Source organism: Choloepus didactylus, chromosome 9, assembly GCF_015220235.1.
Source record: "Choloepus didactylus isolate mChoDid1 chromosome 9, mChoDid1.pri, whole genome shotgun sequence".
Taxonomy (NCBI): Eukaryota; Metazoa; Chordata; class Mammalia; order Pilosa; family Megalonychidae; genus Choloepus; species Choloepus didactylus.
The window spans coordinates 108404966-108419923 of record NC_051315.1 but is presented as its reverse complement, the minus strand read 5'-3'; the positions used below and the strand labels follow the sequence as shown (position 1 = coordinate 108419923).

Below are 14958 nucleotides of genomic sequence, written 5' to 3'. Positions count from 1 at the left end.
ATGTGTTTGGTAAATACTACCTAATATATTTTCCTCTTGCAGACTCAGAATGCTCAGTACCTCATTATAGATTCTAAGATGTAGGAAGGAGATCTATTTAACTCTGTTTAACCCCACATTTCCCAAATTTAATTGGTAGTGGAACCCATTTTCTCTCTATTCACATCTTGCAGAACTAGCTCTCAGTGGAACATTCTTAGGGAAATGTGGATTTAGTTTACTCCTCCCAGTATTCCTACAAAGGTATTGTTATTCTCATTTTACAGATGAGAAGACAGAGACCCATCTCAGAGGCTTGTGTAGCTTGGCCAAAGTTCACTCAGGGAGCAAGTGGCTCTTCAGAGCTCTGGATTCAGTAACTCTGACTTAACTCTTGTTCTCTGTCTGCCATGTCTGGATCACCAGTTCTGAAACTTACCAAATACTCTTTGGGAACAGTTTTAATGAATTCTAGCTATCTGCTAAATCTAGATGCCAACTATGGTTCAGGTTTTTGTTTCACTATGAAACTATTGGTTTGGATGGCAAATCCCTAAACAGCCAAAGAGAGGTCACTGAAAGGTGATCTCCCTGGATGACTTCCAAGGCCACACATAAACCCTTCCTTTTCTCTCTCGCTATTTATTGCCTCCACCTACCTCCATTATCTGGATTCCCCATCCTAACCTGGCAGGTGATGCTCTGCAGAAGGCACATTTCTGGGATAGCTCCCAATGATCCAGGCCTGTGTGTAATCCTCTCTTCTTGAGTGTGGGCTGCAGCTAGCAACTCACTTATAACAAGTAGAATATGGCAAAAGTGATGGGATATACGTTCCAAGAGTAGGTCACAAAAGTCTTTGCTGATTTCTGTTTTCCTCACGTACTATCTCTCTTTGGCTCTTCTTGCTTGCTTGCTCTGATGAAGTAAATTACAGAGAGGCCCACATGGCAAGGAACTGAGCTAGCCTCCAGCCAAATACCAGTGAGAAATGGAGCCTTCAGTCCAGCAGTCCCTGAGGAATTGAATCTTGCTAATAACCATGTGAGTGAGCTTGGAAGTGGGTCCTTCCTTATTAAGCCTTGAGTTGGCTGTAGCCCTGGCTGACACCTTGACTGAAACTTGTGAAAGACACTGAAGCAGAGAACCTGGCTAAGCCATGCCCGGATTCCTCATCTAAAGATACTATGAGGTAATAAATGCTGCTATTTTAAGGCACTAGACTTTTTCTTAGTCATAGTTAACTAATATATGCCTCTTCCATTGGTTTTTTCTCCCATGAATAGAGCCTGAAGATACCTGACTTTTCTGGTCCTTCCAACTGTTCTCTTTCCTCAAGGGAGGACCTGGACAGCCTTTCAAAAATGCGTATCTTTTACTAGAAGGGTTGCCCACATAGTTGAATAAACTCTACCTGTGGCATTAGGCAGTATAGTTTTGGGAAGAATACTCACAAAGGATGAGGCAAGTTCAGAGGAAACTTTTCTTTTCTGAAAATTCTATGTCAATCAGCATATCTCTCAATTTCCCCCTTCTTCCCACCACCCTCCCCACTGACCGACTTCCCAGGTCCCCAATACCCTTTGCCGACTGCCCTGGCTTGCTCATCCCAGACAGCAGAAATCACTTAGGGTGTCAATCAACATATCTGGAGACATTGCTGGAAATGAGGTGATATTTGATTTATTTTTGTCTTTTCGGAATTGTACTAGGTGAAAATAGATGTAGCTTTTTGGTGGTGGGGGAAATCTAGGTTATACAATTATTATGACATTTTTCTTTGATAACACAAAGGAGCAGAGTATGAGCTTGGAGACATAGAGAGCCAGTTTTGAATTTGCAGTTTCTGTATTAGTGGCTTTCTAAGTACCTGAATGTCTTGGAACCTCAGTTCCTTCATCTATAAATGAGTGTAATGATTCTTCATAGTGTTAATGTAAATATGAGATAGTATAGCAAAAAGACTAGATGAGATAATGCATAAGCAAGTGTATAGCAAAAGTGCCTGGTACATAGTGGTAGCCTAAAAATGTTAAGTTCTTTCATCTTCCAGGTGTAGAATGCTCTTCTTTGTAGCACTAAAGATGTTGCTGGGTCTACCTTAATCTTTAGGTACAGAAATAAGAATGTTCTAGTTTCAAATTTTGCTTGTAAAAAGCAGGTTGATGGCCAAAGTCAGTGATTCACCCTAAGTGATTCAGATGAGGAAGTTTGAGTAGTTTAGAAAAGTCAAGTCAAAGTGAAGAGCCGTCAAGGGATAGAACATTGGCCCAGCCAGTCATGGATCTAGGATAAACCTCCAGGCCACACACCCATGAGGCCTAAGCTAAAACTAATTATAGCAGATCAGTTTCTGCCTAGGAAGTTCATTGTCCAATGGGGGAAAATGTTGCTTTTCAGACAGATTTCCTGTGCCATCGGGAGCAGGTTCCAATCTCTGTTATGCAAAGACCCCGAGACCCAGGCACTGCCTGTGAACGAGCATTTTATTTGGGTCCATTTGCCCATTGGTATTGCTTTAGCACATGGGTATGGCAGGGCTGTTTTTAACCCTCAGACACTGGGATGCCCATTTGGGGAGAGAACAGTGAGGAGCACCTGCCACGTGCCAGGCACTGAGATTTCCCTGGGTTGCACTGCAGCCTCGATTCCCTGGAGGTGCTCATGGTTCCTGGTACATTGTAGGGCCTAGCATCTGAGCACCTATGCTGTAAAAAGTAGGTTTGTCATTTCCCTGCTCCTCACCTCCAGGTGGTTGCTGGCATGTCAGAGGTCCCCTTCACCTGCTCACAAGTTCTAAGGTGTAAACAAGGCCTAGAGTGATACCAAGTCCAGTAATCCTGCTCACGCTGAGGAAAGTGGGAGGTGCTTCCAGGGGAAGACTGAACGGTTGGCTATCAAAAGCCCTCACTGGGGTCTTTTTCATTGGTAAGACTGATTCACAAGGAGCTTTCACATTATAAGACTGATTATCAGTCTTACAGGTACAGAAACAAAACATTAGGATACCCAGACTTAGAGATAGATTTGCATAATTAATTTTGCATGCAAGTAATGGAAAAGTAGAACACTAGTTTATTAACTTATGGGGAGGATATCCTTTCCGAAGTACCAGAATATTTTCATCTTCAGTCCCTGGTGTCTCTCCTCTTGCCCTACACAGCCCCCAAACTTTCTCCACGTCAAGGTACCTGGCAAGCTGAGCAAGTAAACTTTAAGTTCCTTGGTAGTGGAACTTTCATGATGAGATTTTATCCAGGCCATGGGGCGACCACATGAAATATACATGCTTCTCAGTCAAGAATACTTCTCTGGTGATAAGCACAGCACAGTGCCCCTGATCCAGAATCCATCTCTTTTCTGGAGGCAGCTAGACACACACAGCTCCTGCTAGTACAACTGTTTGTTGGTACATTCTTTCTTAAGAAGTATTAACTAAAATGTTACCTACCTCTGATATATATTGATTTAGCTTAACTTCAAGAGGGTCCAGTGAAAGGAATCAAGCTGAATCATTCCAGATTTTAGGGGAAGAGGTGGCCAGAGAGGAGGTGTAGGCTTTTGGGGAAGTACTTGTTGGAATCAGGAAGATGAGAAGGAGGTTTGCTGTTATAGCAGGAAGCAGAAACTGGGATCCTTTTCTAAAGCAGTGCCGCAGAATTTTCAGGATCTCAGTAGGGAGAATGACAGCTTTGTGTTGGTTCAGAAGAAGCCTGAAGGCAGTTGTGAGGAGCCTGCCCACGGGGTGTTAGGTAACAGGAAGGCCTGACCTTCGGAAAGGACCAGCAATCACCGTGGCGTTGCGAATGAGCATCGTTGATGGCAGTGATTACATATGGGAAGGAAAAGGGGCTTTTCCTCAATTTTCTTGAGCTATATAAACCTTGAGGATTATGATGCATATATATGACGGAGGGGATAAGGGCAAGGAAGGATGGGGAAGGGCTGCCCAGGAGAAAACTCTTCTGAGGATCTTTGTTGTTAATGCCTGAGACATGTTCAGTGGCATGTTATGGCCCAACACACTTGGGTTCACCAGAAGGTTTGGTACAGATATGCCTATATATCTAAGAGGGCTAAAAGGACTGTACATTAGCCCTTTAAGCCATCTTCCTCCTCCTACCACCTCGTCTCCCTTCTAAGCTAGCATCTAGTCCTGATGCACTACCTCATCTTTAAGAGAAAAGGATGAAGCCTCTAGGTACTGTCTATAGGGTACCCATTGGGTTTTCTCTAAGGCAGTAGTTCTCAACTTTGGCTGCACATCAGAATCATCTGGGAAGACTTGGAAAAAGAAAAGTGACCTTGCCTGGGCCCAATCCCTGAACAGTAGATCAGAATCTCTAGTGGTGGGGTCTAGGCATGGTTGCCTTTTTGAAAGTTTTGTGTATAGTTTTAATACACAGCCAGTGAGATCACTGCTCTGGGGTACCAAGGTAGATTATAGTAATGTAATTCAGAACTAGGGGCTCTGCTAGGATAATTGAAGTATCACTAAGCTGAAAAGCAGACTCTTATTTAAAGTCTTGATGTCAACATTCTAAGAACAAGGAGCTGAGTGGACACAGGAGCTTGACCCTTCAGAAGAAAGGCCAACCAATGGGTAAGGGGAGTGAGTGTAGCTTTGAGGAGTAGAAATACTGGAAGCTTTGAGCTTTTTGGAATATGCTTATGGCTTGACATAAGTCTGAAGGTTGAGATTGATATGAATTATTTAGAACTTTGGGGAGACTCTTTGCAATGGAATCAAGTTTTCTTACCCTTTCTCTGCATAATCAGATTGAAATGTTTAAACCTTAGAATAAAACTGACTTTACAAAGAACGGCAAAGAGAAAGTTCTGTGGTTTTTTACTGTGTTGCTAGATAACACTCAGATTGATTGAGATGCCCCTTGGGAGGTGTACTAGGGTTCTCCAGAGAAATAGAACCTAGAACCAATAGTATATCTGTGATTGTGAGAATTGGCAAGTCTGAATTCTGTAGGGCAGACTGCAAGTTGGGAACTCCAGTGAAGGTTTTGATGTATTCCCCAGGAGAAGCTGGCTGGCTGAAGTAGAGATAGAAATTCTTCCTTCTAACTGATGAAATCATCCGTTCTCCCTTTAAGGCCATCAACTGATTGGATGAGATTTCTCTCCTTGCTGAAGGTAATCTTCTTTTATTGATTGTAGATGCAGTTAGCCACAGATGAAATCAACTGACTAATCATTTAAATCCATGAAATACCCTCACAGTAACAATCAGGCTAGTGCTTGCTTGACCAAACAGCTGGACACCATAACCTGGTCAAGTTAACACATGAACTTAACAGGGAGTCTCAAGAAAACCTAAATCTTGTTGCAATGAATTGTCCTAATAATTTCCTTTGTATGTCATATTCATGAGATGTGTGATGCATTTAAAGCTAATTCAGATAAGGGAGTACAAGTTTGGACTTTTCAAAATGCAGGAGAATAAAGATTTGGAGGCCATATTGCAACTTCATGTTTTCTTCTTTTCCGGGGAGTTTTGGCACAAAGAAGCATCAAGTTCAAGAGTCTTTCTGCTTTTGGTGTGACTGGAGTCCAGGCTTGCCAAATGGTTCCAGTTTGTTTATACCTGTTGTCTTAGCCTAATTATTGTCAATAGCACACTTTTTCATCTTAAAAAGTGCCCTGGGTTTAGGTGATCAATCACCCTTGTCATGATGTGGTGTACCCCTGTATTGGGAAGAGGAGACCTGTGTTCTAGTTCTATTTCTTCTCTAACTATCACTGCATTTATAGCAAATAATTTTTCTCTTAGGGACTCAGTTTCTTTCTCAGGCAAGTAAAGGGAGAGCTAAGCCACAGATCCAGATTGATCTTCTGGCCAGAGCACTATATTCCGTGCAGATCTTTGTATGAATTTGCTCTGGCACACACATATATACATATATGTGTATATAATACACATTTTTATGGGGAGAGTTTCCATAGCTGTTATCATATTTTCAGGGGTAAAAAACAGACAAGATGAGCTCTATAGTCCTATGAAATCTCCAATATTCTGTGCTTCTGTGATTAGGATGCTTTTTAAATAGGACTTGGAAGTCAGTTAAATATTGTCTGAGAATACCTCCACAGTGAGAACTGTGTTGTAATTGATTTTTTTGTACAAAACAAATAAATAGCATTTTATTTTTAGAGACAGGGCAGCACATGCATTGGAATGATAAAAGGATTCTCAGTGGAGACATATGGGAACCCTTCAGTTGGGACTACAGAGCTTCTCCTTTGGGAAGAACACAGGAGGGGAAAGATAGGCACCCCTGGGGAGAGGCTCCAGCCTCTGTGAAACAGAGATGATTCACAAGACAGATGACTGAAGAAATGACTTGACCTCCCTTGCCTAAGACTGATAGAAAAGAGGATGGGAGATAAGTTATTAAGGAAGTAATTATATTACAGAATAGAAGAAAGGCTGGTGAGCTGGGAGTCTGGAGACTTCTTCTCAGCTTTGCCACTCAACTGTGTGACCCTGGGCGGATCAGTTTCCTCAGCTGCAAAAGCAGAGTCGAACTGTGTGATCTTTAATGTCTCTTCCTGCCATGACTCGAATCCCTACACTTGCTCATTTCAGCCCCAGTATTGACACTGCTATCGTTTCCCTCTTTCAGTGGCCCTGATGCAATCATTCTGTGTCTATTTCCTAAGAATCAATGCACTTGCCAAAGGCCTCCCTACACTGTTTTTTAAAAAAATGCCATTCCTCATTGAGATACTTAGTATTTTATACCTATTTATCACACAGAGAAATTTTGCTTTGAATTTATGGACAGAGTTTTTTAGTGCCTTGTTTTGAAGAACGTATATCACTTTCTGGTTTGGAGTAGCCATTGAACCAATTATGGAACTGACTATAGACTGATCAAAAGATGACTTGGGCAAAGTTGGAGGATCAGACTGGAGTCTGTCTGGGAAGTCCCAGACACCTACCCTCAGAATAATGGGAAATGTTTGGTATGAACCTATTTCATTAGAATCTTTACTGAAATAACTTGTGGTGATTGTGAAGAATTCACTCTTTACCTTGTGTGCATTGCTGTAAAATACTTAGTAAGAATTTTAGATATAATATTTATAATCTGGGACAATTCAAGTCACAAAAGTAATAACTTTCTGTCAGGCAGCATTATACAGTAGACTAGATCAGTGGTCTCTGGAGTGAGGTTTGAGCACCTCAGGGTGATGCAAGATGAACCATTGGATTATGAGAAAAACATTAAACTTCTATTTAAATTTCTATTGGGTGTACTGAAAGATATTTTACTGAGTGTGTTAACAAAAATGTTTGGAGAACCAGGGCTAAGCCATTGTCTATTCTATGCAAGGTGTTTATCTTGGGAAATACTATAAAGAATGTGCTACGCTTTAGTGAGTGATAAGATTTCAACTCTGAGAGAGCCTTGGGCTCTGGAGAATATGCACTAGGACATTCCTAATGTAACAAAGATGGACATGGTTGCGCCTGATATCATGTGATAACAGCCTGAAGAAAATGAGAAAGTGAATTGCACAAAATGGATGACTGATGGCAATGGGTTTAATGTATGGTTCTCTGAAAGCCACTTTTGAGACTAGAGTCTCACAATTAAGGCATCCAGAGACTCTGGCAGGTGTCACCATAATCAATACCCCTTGCCCCCCAAACCAATGTGTCCTTTTCCTCTGTTACTTGTTTTATCTAGTGGAAAGCAAAACAAAACTCAATTTTGTTATAGCTCTGGTATTCCTTATACCAGTTCTTTCAAAAGAATCAAGCATGTGGAGAAAAAATGAACAAACCCTTCTATGGAAAACAACAGAATCCTCTGAAAGGATAATATACAAGCTAATTAATTCCTGGTCTAGACAGTGACAGTCTTCCCTCTTCATTAGAATCATGTGGGGGGGATTTTAAAACTACTAGTGCCTGGGACTCACTCCCAGAGATTCTGTATTCACTGTCTGGGGTGGAGCCTGTATCAGCATTTTTCAAAAGTCCTCTCAATGATTTTGATATGCATCTGGGGTTGAGGACCTCTGGTGTAGGCCTTTAAAAACTCAACTCCCATGTCTGACTGGTCTGAGGGTTGGCAAGAAATATTCTATATTTGGTTAACTTCTGTGATAAACATTAAACACGTTCCAGCTCTCATTCTCTTGGACTCCTGGAGAGAACATTATTTTCCCAACCAGTTGAATATCCTATGTCCTTGAGAACTGATAAAAGTAGGAACTGGCACTTATCCAACATAAAAATTACATTTGAGAAAGCAAGAAACTTGGCATTTGAATGAAGAAATATTGGTCATCCTATCAGAAATTAGTTTCTATCATCCTAATCCCCTGGAGAGGTACTTGCTGATTTAAAGTCCCTCTTCCCTCTCTTTCCTCCTTGAGTTTGGACATTAACTTCTTCCGTGTCTGTCTATTGGTAAAATTAAGTAAAGGAAAATGTTGATGAATTGTATAATGTTTGGGGGACTCTAAAAAGAAAACTTGAATTGGCTACCTCAATTCATCTGCCATTTTTCAAAGGAAATGAATCTCTGGATTTCTCTTTTAAATTATTGGATGCTTTGGAAATGTGGGAATGAGATATCTGGGGTTGTTCATCCACTCCCACCAAACTGGAGACTGTAGACAGAACTGACCCATCATTTTGTTGTCCCTTTGTGGTATAAACATCTTCCTGGTGAATTCCTTCTTATGAATTATGAAGTCACAAGAATTTGGGAGAACAGAAATGGTAGCATAAATATTGGGGGGATTCTTCTTTTCTGTTTTTTTTCAAGGCACTTTAAAGGAAGAAAAAGTAGGAAGTGAAAAGCACAAAAATTGGCATAAAAATGAAGTGGACAAACGAAGAATCTGATTACTTTCCAACTCTCTCTGCCCCTATGTCTGACCTCTGTATGTAGGGGGTTCAGTCAGGAAAAGAGCCCAAGCCAGGCAGCTGTATAAAGGGAATCTAATATGGTGAACTGGTTAAAAAAAAAAAAAAAAGAAAAAACAAAACATATATGTATATGTATATGTATGTATGTATGTATACATATGTTGTGGGAAGAGCTAAAAAGCCAAACAGAGGATTGAGAGGCAACACAGGGGTTAGCATCATCAGAAATCCACTACCAGGAGAGAGCTAGGGAAGAGGCTGTGTGACCAGAAGCAGGAAACCATGGCTGCCGGATGGAAACTGTAATCTTGGTGGATGCCACCAGCAGGGCCTGGTACCATGGAGGGAGGAGCTTTTTAGCTAGAGCTAGAATCAGGAAATAGAGAACAAATACCCTGACTTCTTCCCTTCTCCTGTCCTCCAGTGTATCTCCAGTGTCTTCTGTTGGCACTGCAATACAATTTTAGCAGAACAACACAAATTGTCACATTAAATTAATCTTGTTAATTTGAGATGAATTGGTTTGGTAGTTTTATTTCTAATTTGTAAATTTGTTTTGGTGTTATAGTTGTGTGGCATAATGAGTTTACATTTGTACGTATATTTAAGTAACATTCTAATGAAAGTAATTTGTCAACATTAGGGGCTTGTGAGAATATTTTTCTTCCAAAAAGAGGGTATACATTATTCACATTTGACAATATGGTATAAAATTTTGACAGCAGGAATCATCCAGGATTAAATTGGGGAAACTGGGAAAGGGCGGCTGGGGATTAGCTTTGAATCACAGAGTAGAGAGGTCTCAGTTTTGCCTAGGACAACTCCTTTAAGTACATACTTTAAAATGCAAAGAACATTTACCAAAAGCTTCCACTCATAGGCAAATTTTGCTTTTATATCAGAAGTATTTAATGAAATATCTTTCTTAACAGGAGTCTATATAAACGTGGTCAACCACGAGAAGTGCCCCCAGGGTTGACTCTGTGTGTGGGTGATTTTTGCAGTATGTTCCCTTTTCAAACAAGAGCTTGTAGCCTTTTCTGCTCATCAGTAGGAAGTATTTTTGACGGACCTGAAGGTGACCTCAGAGGCCAGACTGAGAGCAACTGGTCTTGAGTCTTGAGTGACAATGAGACACAGAGACTGGGGACAATGAGGTACCCTGGGTTGGGTGATGTCTTGCATTTTGCTGAATTCCTGTCTAGTCCATACAAAAAAACAAACAAACAAATCCTTGCCAATTTCTCTATTGATTGAGATATGAATAATGAAATGGAATAGGTATTTTAATTTTTAAATAAAAAATTATTATGAAATATTTCAATTATGCAAAAAACAATATAACAGGCATTCTAGCATTGTTTTGAAAACTGCTAATGTTTTGTTATAGTCATTCCAGATCTCCCTCTCTTTTTCTTAAAGGAATATTATATTATTGATATAGCTAAAGAGCTGGTGTTCATTATTTACCATTTCTTTACGTTTTAATTTTCCATTATGAATTCTTCTTTGACCCATGAATTACTTTAGAAATTTAAAATTTTCCAAATGCTTGGAGTGTTTTGGGCTATCTTTGGTTTGCATTGTGGTCAGAGAATGCAGTCTGTGTGGTACCAATTCTTTGATATTCCTTGAGATTTTCTTTGTTGCCCAGTAAGTAGCTATGTTTTTATACTTGCTTTATTTGGGCTTGAAAATGATGTTTATACTCTAATTATTGGGACAGGATTCCATATATTTCCATTAGCTCAATCATATGCATTGTGTTGGTTAAATCATCTCTATACTCATTAATTTTTGTCTCTTCGATCTATCCATTTTTGAGAAAGCAGCATTAAAATATTCCACTGTTATTGTGTATTCATCAGTTTCTCCCGTATTTTAATTTTTGATTTGTATGTTTTGAAGCTATAATATTTGGCAAAAACATGCTCAGGATTTTGTTATTTTCTTGGAGAATTAGTCTTTTTGTCAATAGGTATTAACCTCTTTATCCCTCAAAATAATTAGTTTATTTTGTCTACTATGAATGTCAATGCACTAGCTTTCTTTTGTTTAGAAAATATTGTTCTGACCCATTATTTTCTGTTTTTCAATGTCATCATGTTCTAGATGCATCTAACTTGTAAAAAGCATTAATCTGGATTATTTTTTGTCTGTTTATTTTTAATACAAAGAGGCTCTATCTCTTACCAGGTGTTTAAATCACATTATATTTTTTATCATTATTTGCAAAATATATTTTATGATCTCTTCATTTTTTCTGAGAATGAAGTTATTTTTAATCTACAGATACAATTCTAAGTAACACTTAGGATATATTACCCATTTGTTTTTGAAATTTATTTTATATTTTTTATTCTTTGCCTCTCCTTTTATTTTTATTTTATTGAGTTGTTCAAACTGTCTTTTGACTTTTCTCTTATACTGATTTAGAAGTTCTATATTATTTTTCACTCAATTTCACTCTTTTTTTTTAGTGGTTACCAGTACATTTTTGACATGCACCCTTGACTTAACAAAGTCTAAAATTAATATCTCTAACCCACATCCTGAACAATAAAAAGACTTTATTACATTTTGATAAGTAATTGTGTTTTTCACATCCTGTGTTTTAGCTCTAACTTACTTTTTTTTTTTTTTTTTTTTTTTTCCAAACCACATACCATTTTTATTTTGATAGTTCACGTACAAATCTTTAACAAACTTTCATGGCTTAGCCAAAATGAAGGCAAGTGGACGTTATTCTAGTTTGACTGCACTGACAATAAATCCCTTACACCAAACGGAAAACTGTTGACCTGTCATATCCAGCCTATTTGTGGGATATCATTCAAATGCGCACACACACAAAAGTAGACACGGGGTGACTAACCTAATAAGATTTTGAATTAAGTAACAGCAAAGGCTATTAAAGCATAACATGGCACAAATTTCCCTAATAATGGTTTTGAAATTGTTACAAACAAGGGATGAGTTCACTAGCTTAGATATTTGAAATACAACTTTATTCTGATTCTAAACGAAAAGGAATGGGTATGACAGTAACAAACAAGACTTCACCACTGAATATTGTGATGTGACTGTAGCAGTCTTATATTTGAAACTCAAAAAGGAAACAACGGTGTTCCAAAACAGCTAATATGCAGGTCCAAAAAATGAAGGTTTTTTTTTTTTAACTGCCACATTCACTCCGAAGCCCATTCATCTCCTTCAGCATCCCAAAGATTAAGCACATGTTCTGCTTAGCTATATAATAAAGTGGCAAACACGCTGCACCACTGACATCACAGGACAGTTGCCTATAAAACTAGACTTCTGACGCTGGGCTCCAGCTTCACGTTCTCACAGGTCGTCATCCTCATCCGGCAAAGCGGTCGTCTGAGCAACCTCTAAGTCGTGTTCATACTGTGCCGCCAAAGCCGGGTCCATGACAACCTCTGGGGGGGCGAGAGCAGGCATGGCCACGAACTCCAGGTTAGGGTCTCCAATCAGTTTTCTAGCGAGCCAGAGGAAGGGCTTTTCAAAGTTGTAGTTACTTTTGGCAGAAATGTCATAGTACTGAAGATTCTTCTTTCGGTGGAAGACGATGGATTTTGCCTTAACTTTCCTGTCCTTAATATCCACTTTGTTGCCACACAACACGATGGGGATGTTTTCACACACTCGTACCAGATCTCTATGCCAGTTAGGCACATTCTTGTAAGTAACTCTTGATGTTACATCAAACATTATAATGGCACACTGGGCTTGGATGTAATAGCCATCTCTCAGGCCACCAAATTTCTCCTGACCAGCCGTGTCCCACACGTTGAATTTAATAGGCCCTCTATTGGTATGGAACACAAGGGGATGGACCTCCACGCCCAAGGTGGCTACATACTTCTTCTCAAATTCACCAGTCAAATGACGTTTCACAAATGTAGTTTTTCCAGTACCCCCATCGCCAACCAATACAAGTTTAAACTGAACTTGGGGTTCTCCTTGGGCGGCCATCGCGATGGTTCTTCCAGAAGCGTCTCCGTCCCCCGTCTGACTCTCTAACTTACTTTTAAACTTTTCAACTGATTTTTTTTTTTTTTTTTTTTACAGAAAACATTTATTTAGATTTACACACCTATTTACCAGTTTCTCTGTTTAACATTTCTTCTTGTTCTCATTCTCTCCTTGATTTTACTTTCTTTTATTCTGTGAGGGCCCACATGTGGTATTTTTCATTCTTTGTTAGTCTGAGCTATTTATTTATTTAATCTTCATTCTTGCATGATAGTTTAGGTTGGTAAAGAATTCTAGTTTGAAAATTATTTTCCCTCAGGACTTTGAGGATACTATGTCATTTTCTTCTGGCCTGTATTGGTGCGTTTGAGAAATCTGCTGTCAATTCAATTCTTGTTCCTTCATAGGAATTCTGTCTTTGTTTTTCATTGATTTTAAGAATTTTTCTTTTTTGGTGTTCTACAGTTTTACTCTGATGCATCAAAGTGTGGATATATTTTTAAATTTCCCCTTCTGGTCTCTTAGTGTATCTTCTTCAATGTGGGGATTCATGTCATTTTTCAATTACAGGTAATACTTCTTTTAATCTTCATTTTCTCTATGTTCCTTACTAGAAAGTCTATTAAATAGATGTATTTTGGACCTTTTTAGCTTGTCTTCCATGTTTCTTATTTTCTATTTTCTATATCTTACATTAAAAAAAAAAAAACTCTCTCCATGCTACATTCAGAGTAATCTTAAGAGTTTTCTTCCAGTTAGCTAGTTCTCTCTTCATCAGGATCTAACCTGATATTTAACCAATCTGCTGAATTTTTAGATTTTATCTATCATTTACAGATTTCTATTTGGTTATTTTTTAAATTGCGCATGTTCTTTTTTCATAGTCTTTTGTTCTTTCATCAAGAATTTTATTCCTTCTTTAATCTCTTTAACCATTTAAAGTACTTATTCTATACTGTCTTCCAGATAGCATCACGTTCAATTGATATTTGCTTTTCCAAGTGTGTGTGATGTGGGTGGAGCCTTTGGACCCTCAGTCATAGTTGGATCTTCACTTTAGGTTTTATATGTATATGTTTCATATATTATTTGGAATAATTCCAAATGGGTTATGATGAAACTTATTCACTGAGTTTGTGGAGTTTCCCAAAAACTCTTAATGAAGACATGTTCACCAATGAACAACAAAATATCAGCAGAAATATCATATACTGGGTGAAGAGTCTGATACCAAAAGCAACATGTAACATTAAAAAGATATAAAGGAAGACAATTTAGTGAGTATTTAAAATCATCTCAAAACAAACTGTTTGCAACCAGCACAAAACTGATTAACTATCAATTTCAAACTATACCAAGGGAAGTCTGGCTGATGGAAGCCAAGAGTCAATAATGGGAGAAAAAAAAGTTCCTCCGTGCAAGAGATCTGGATAGTGTTTTGGAGCATTTCCCTTGCTGGCGAAAGCAGTTGCATATATATATACAATTTTAACCTTACTTTTAGTAGATTTTTTCTTGTGGGAATCCCTTGTGGTACTATATTCCTAGAGAAATTTTGCATTTAATTCTTCAAGAATCCCTGGACAGTGATCCCAGGAGCAATGTCTGTGTTAAACCTGTATCACATGAAGAGTATAAATACCATCTTTAAGCCTATATGAGGCAAGGACTTGAGTCTTCAGTTTCCCACCCAGTTCCTAGGTAGAAACAAGCTTCCCAGATGTTTTCATGGGCTGGTAGGTGGACTTTGTCCAGGTCCTTTATACTGCGGTTAGAGACCTTCAGTCCCAGCTTCATCCTTAAGTCTCAACTGCAACTGTCCTTCTTGCACAGACTCATTGCCTCATATCCTGTCCTTAGGGCTTATTTCTCAATCTGACCTAGGCCGCTGTACTGGTTTGTATATATATTATGTCCCCCAGAAAAAGCTATATGCTTTAATGCAATCTTGTGACATGTTAGTGTGGATTAGGTTGGAACCTATTGGTTTGGTGTTTCCATGAAGATGTGACCCTCCCAACTGTAGGTGATAGCTCTGATTAGGTAATTTCCATGGAGGTGTGGCCACACCCATTCAGCGT

At 38.9% G+C, this 14958-nt stretch overlaps 1 protein-coding gene and 1 pseudogene across 1 annotated transcript; both read right to left on the bottom strand.

Moving 5' to 3' along the window:
• LOC119543822 overlaps positions 1-3793 on the bottom strand; it is a 31966-nt pseudogene extending 28173 nt beyond the window's left edge.
• Positions 3794-11867: 8074 nt separating this feature from the next.
• LOC119544231 (GTP-binding nuclear protein Ran) lies at positions 11868-12913 on the bottom strand. The gene has a single exon (XM_037849524.1). The coding sequence runs from the start codon at positions 12875-12877 to the stop codon at positions 12227-12229; it is 651 nt and encodes a 216-aa protein (XP_037705452.1). The 5' UTR covers positions 12878-12913; the 3' UTR covers positions 11868-12226.
• Between the last annotated feature and the right edge of the window lie 2045 nt (positions 12914-14958).

Bases quoted from the DNA above. Each gene is read 5' to 3' on its own strand.
- LOC119544231 (XM_037849524.1), bottom strand. From the start codon at position 12,877: ATGGCCGCCCAAGGAGAACCCCAAGTTCAGTTTAAACTTGTATTGGTT.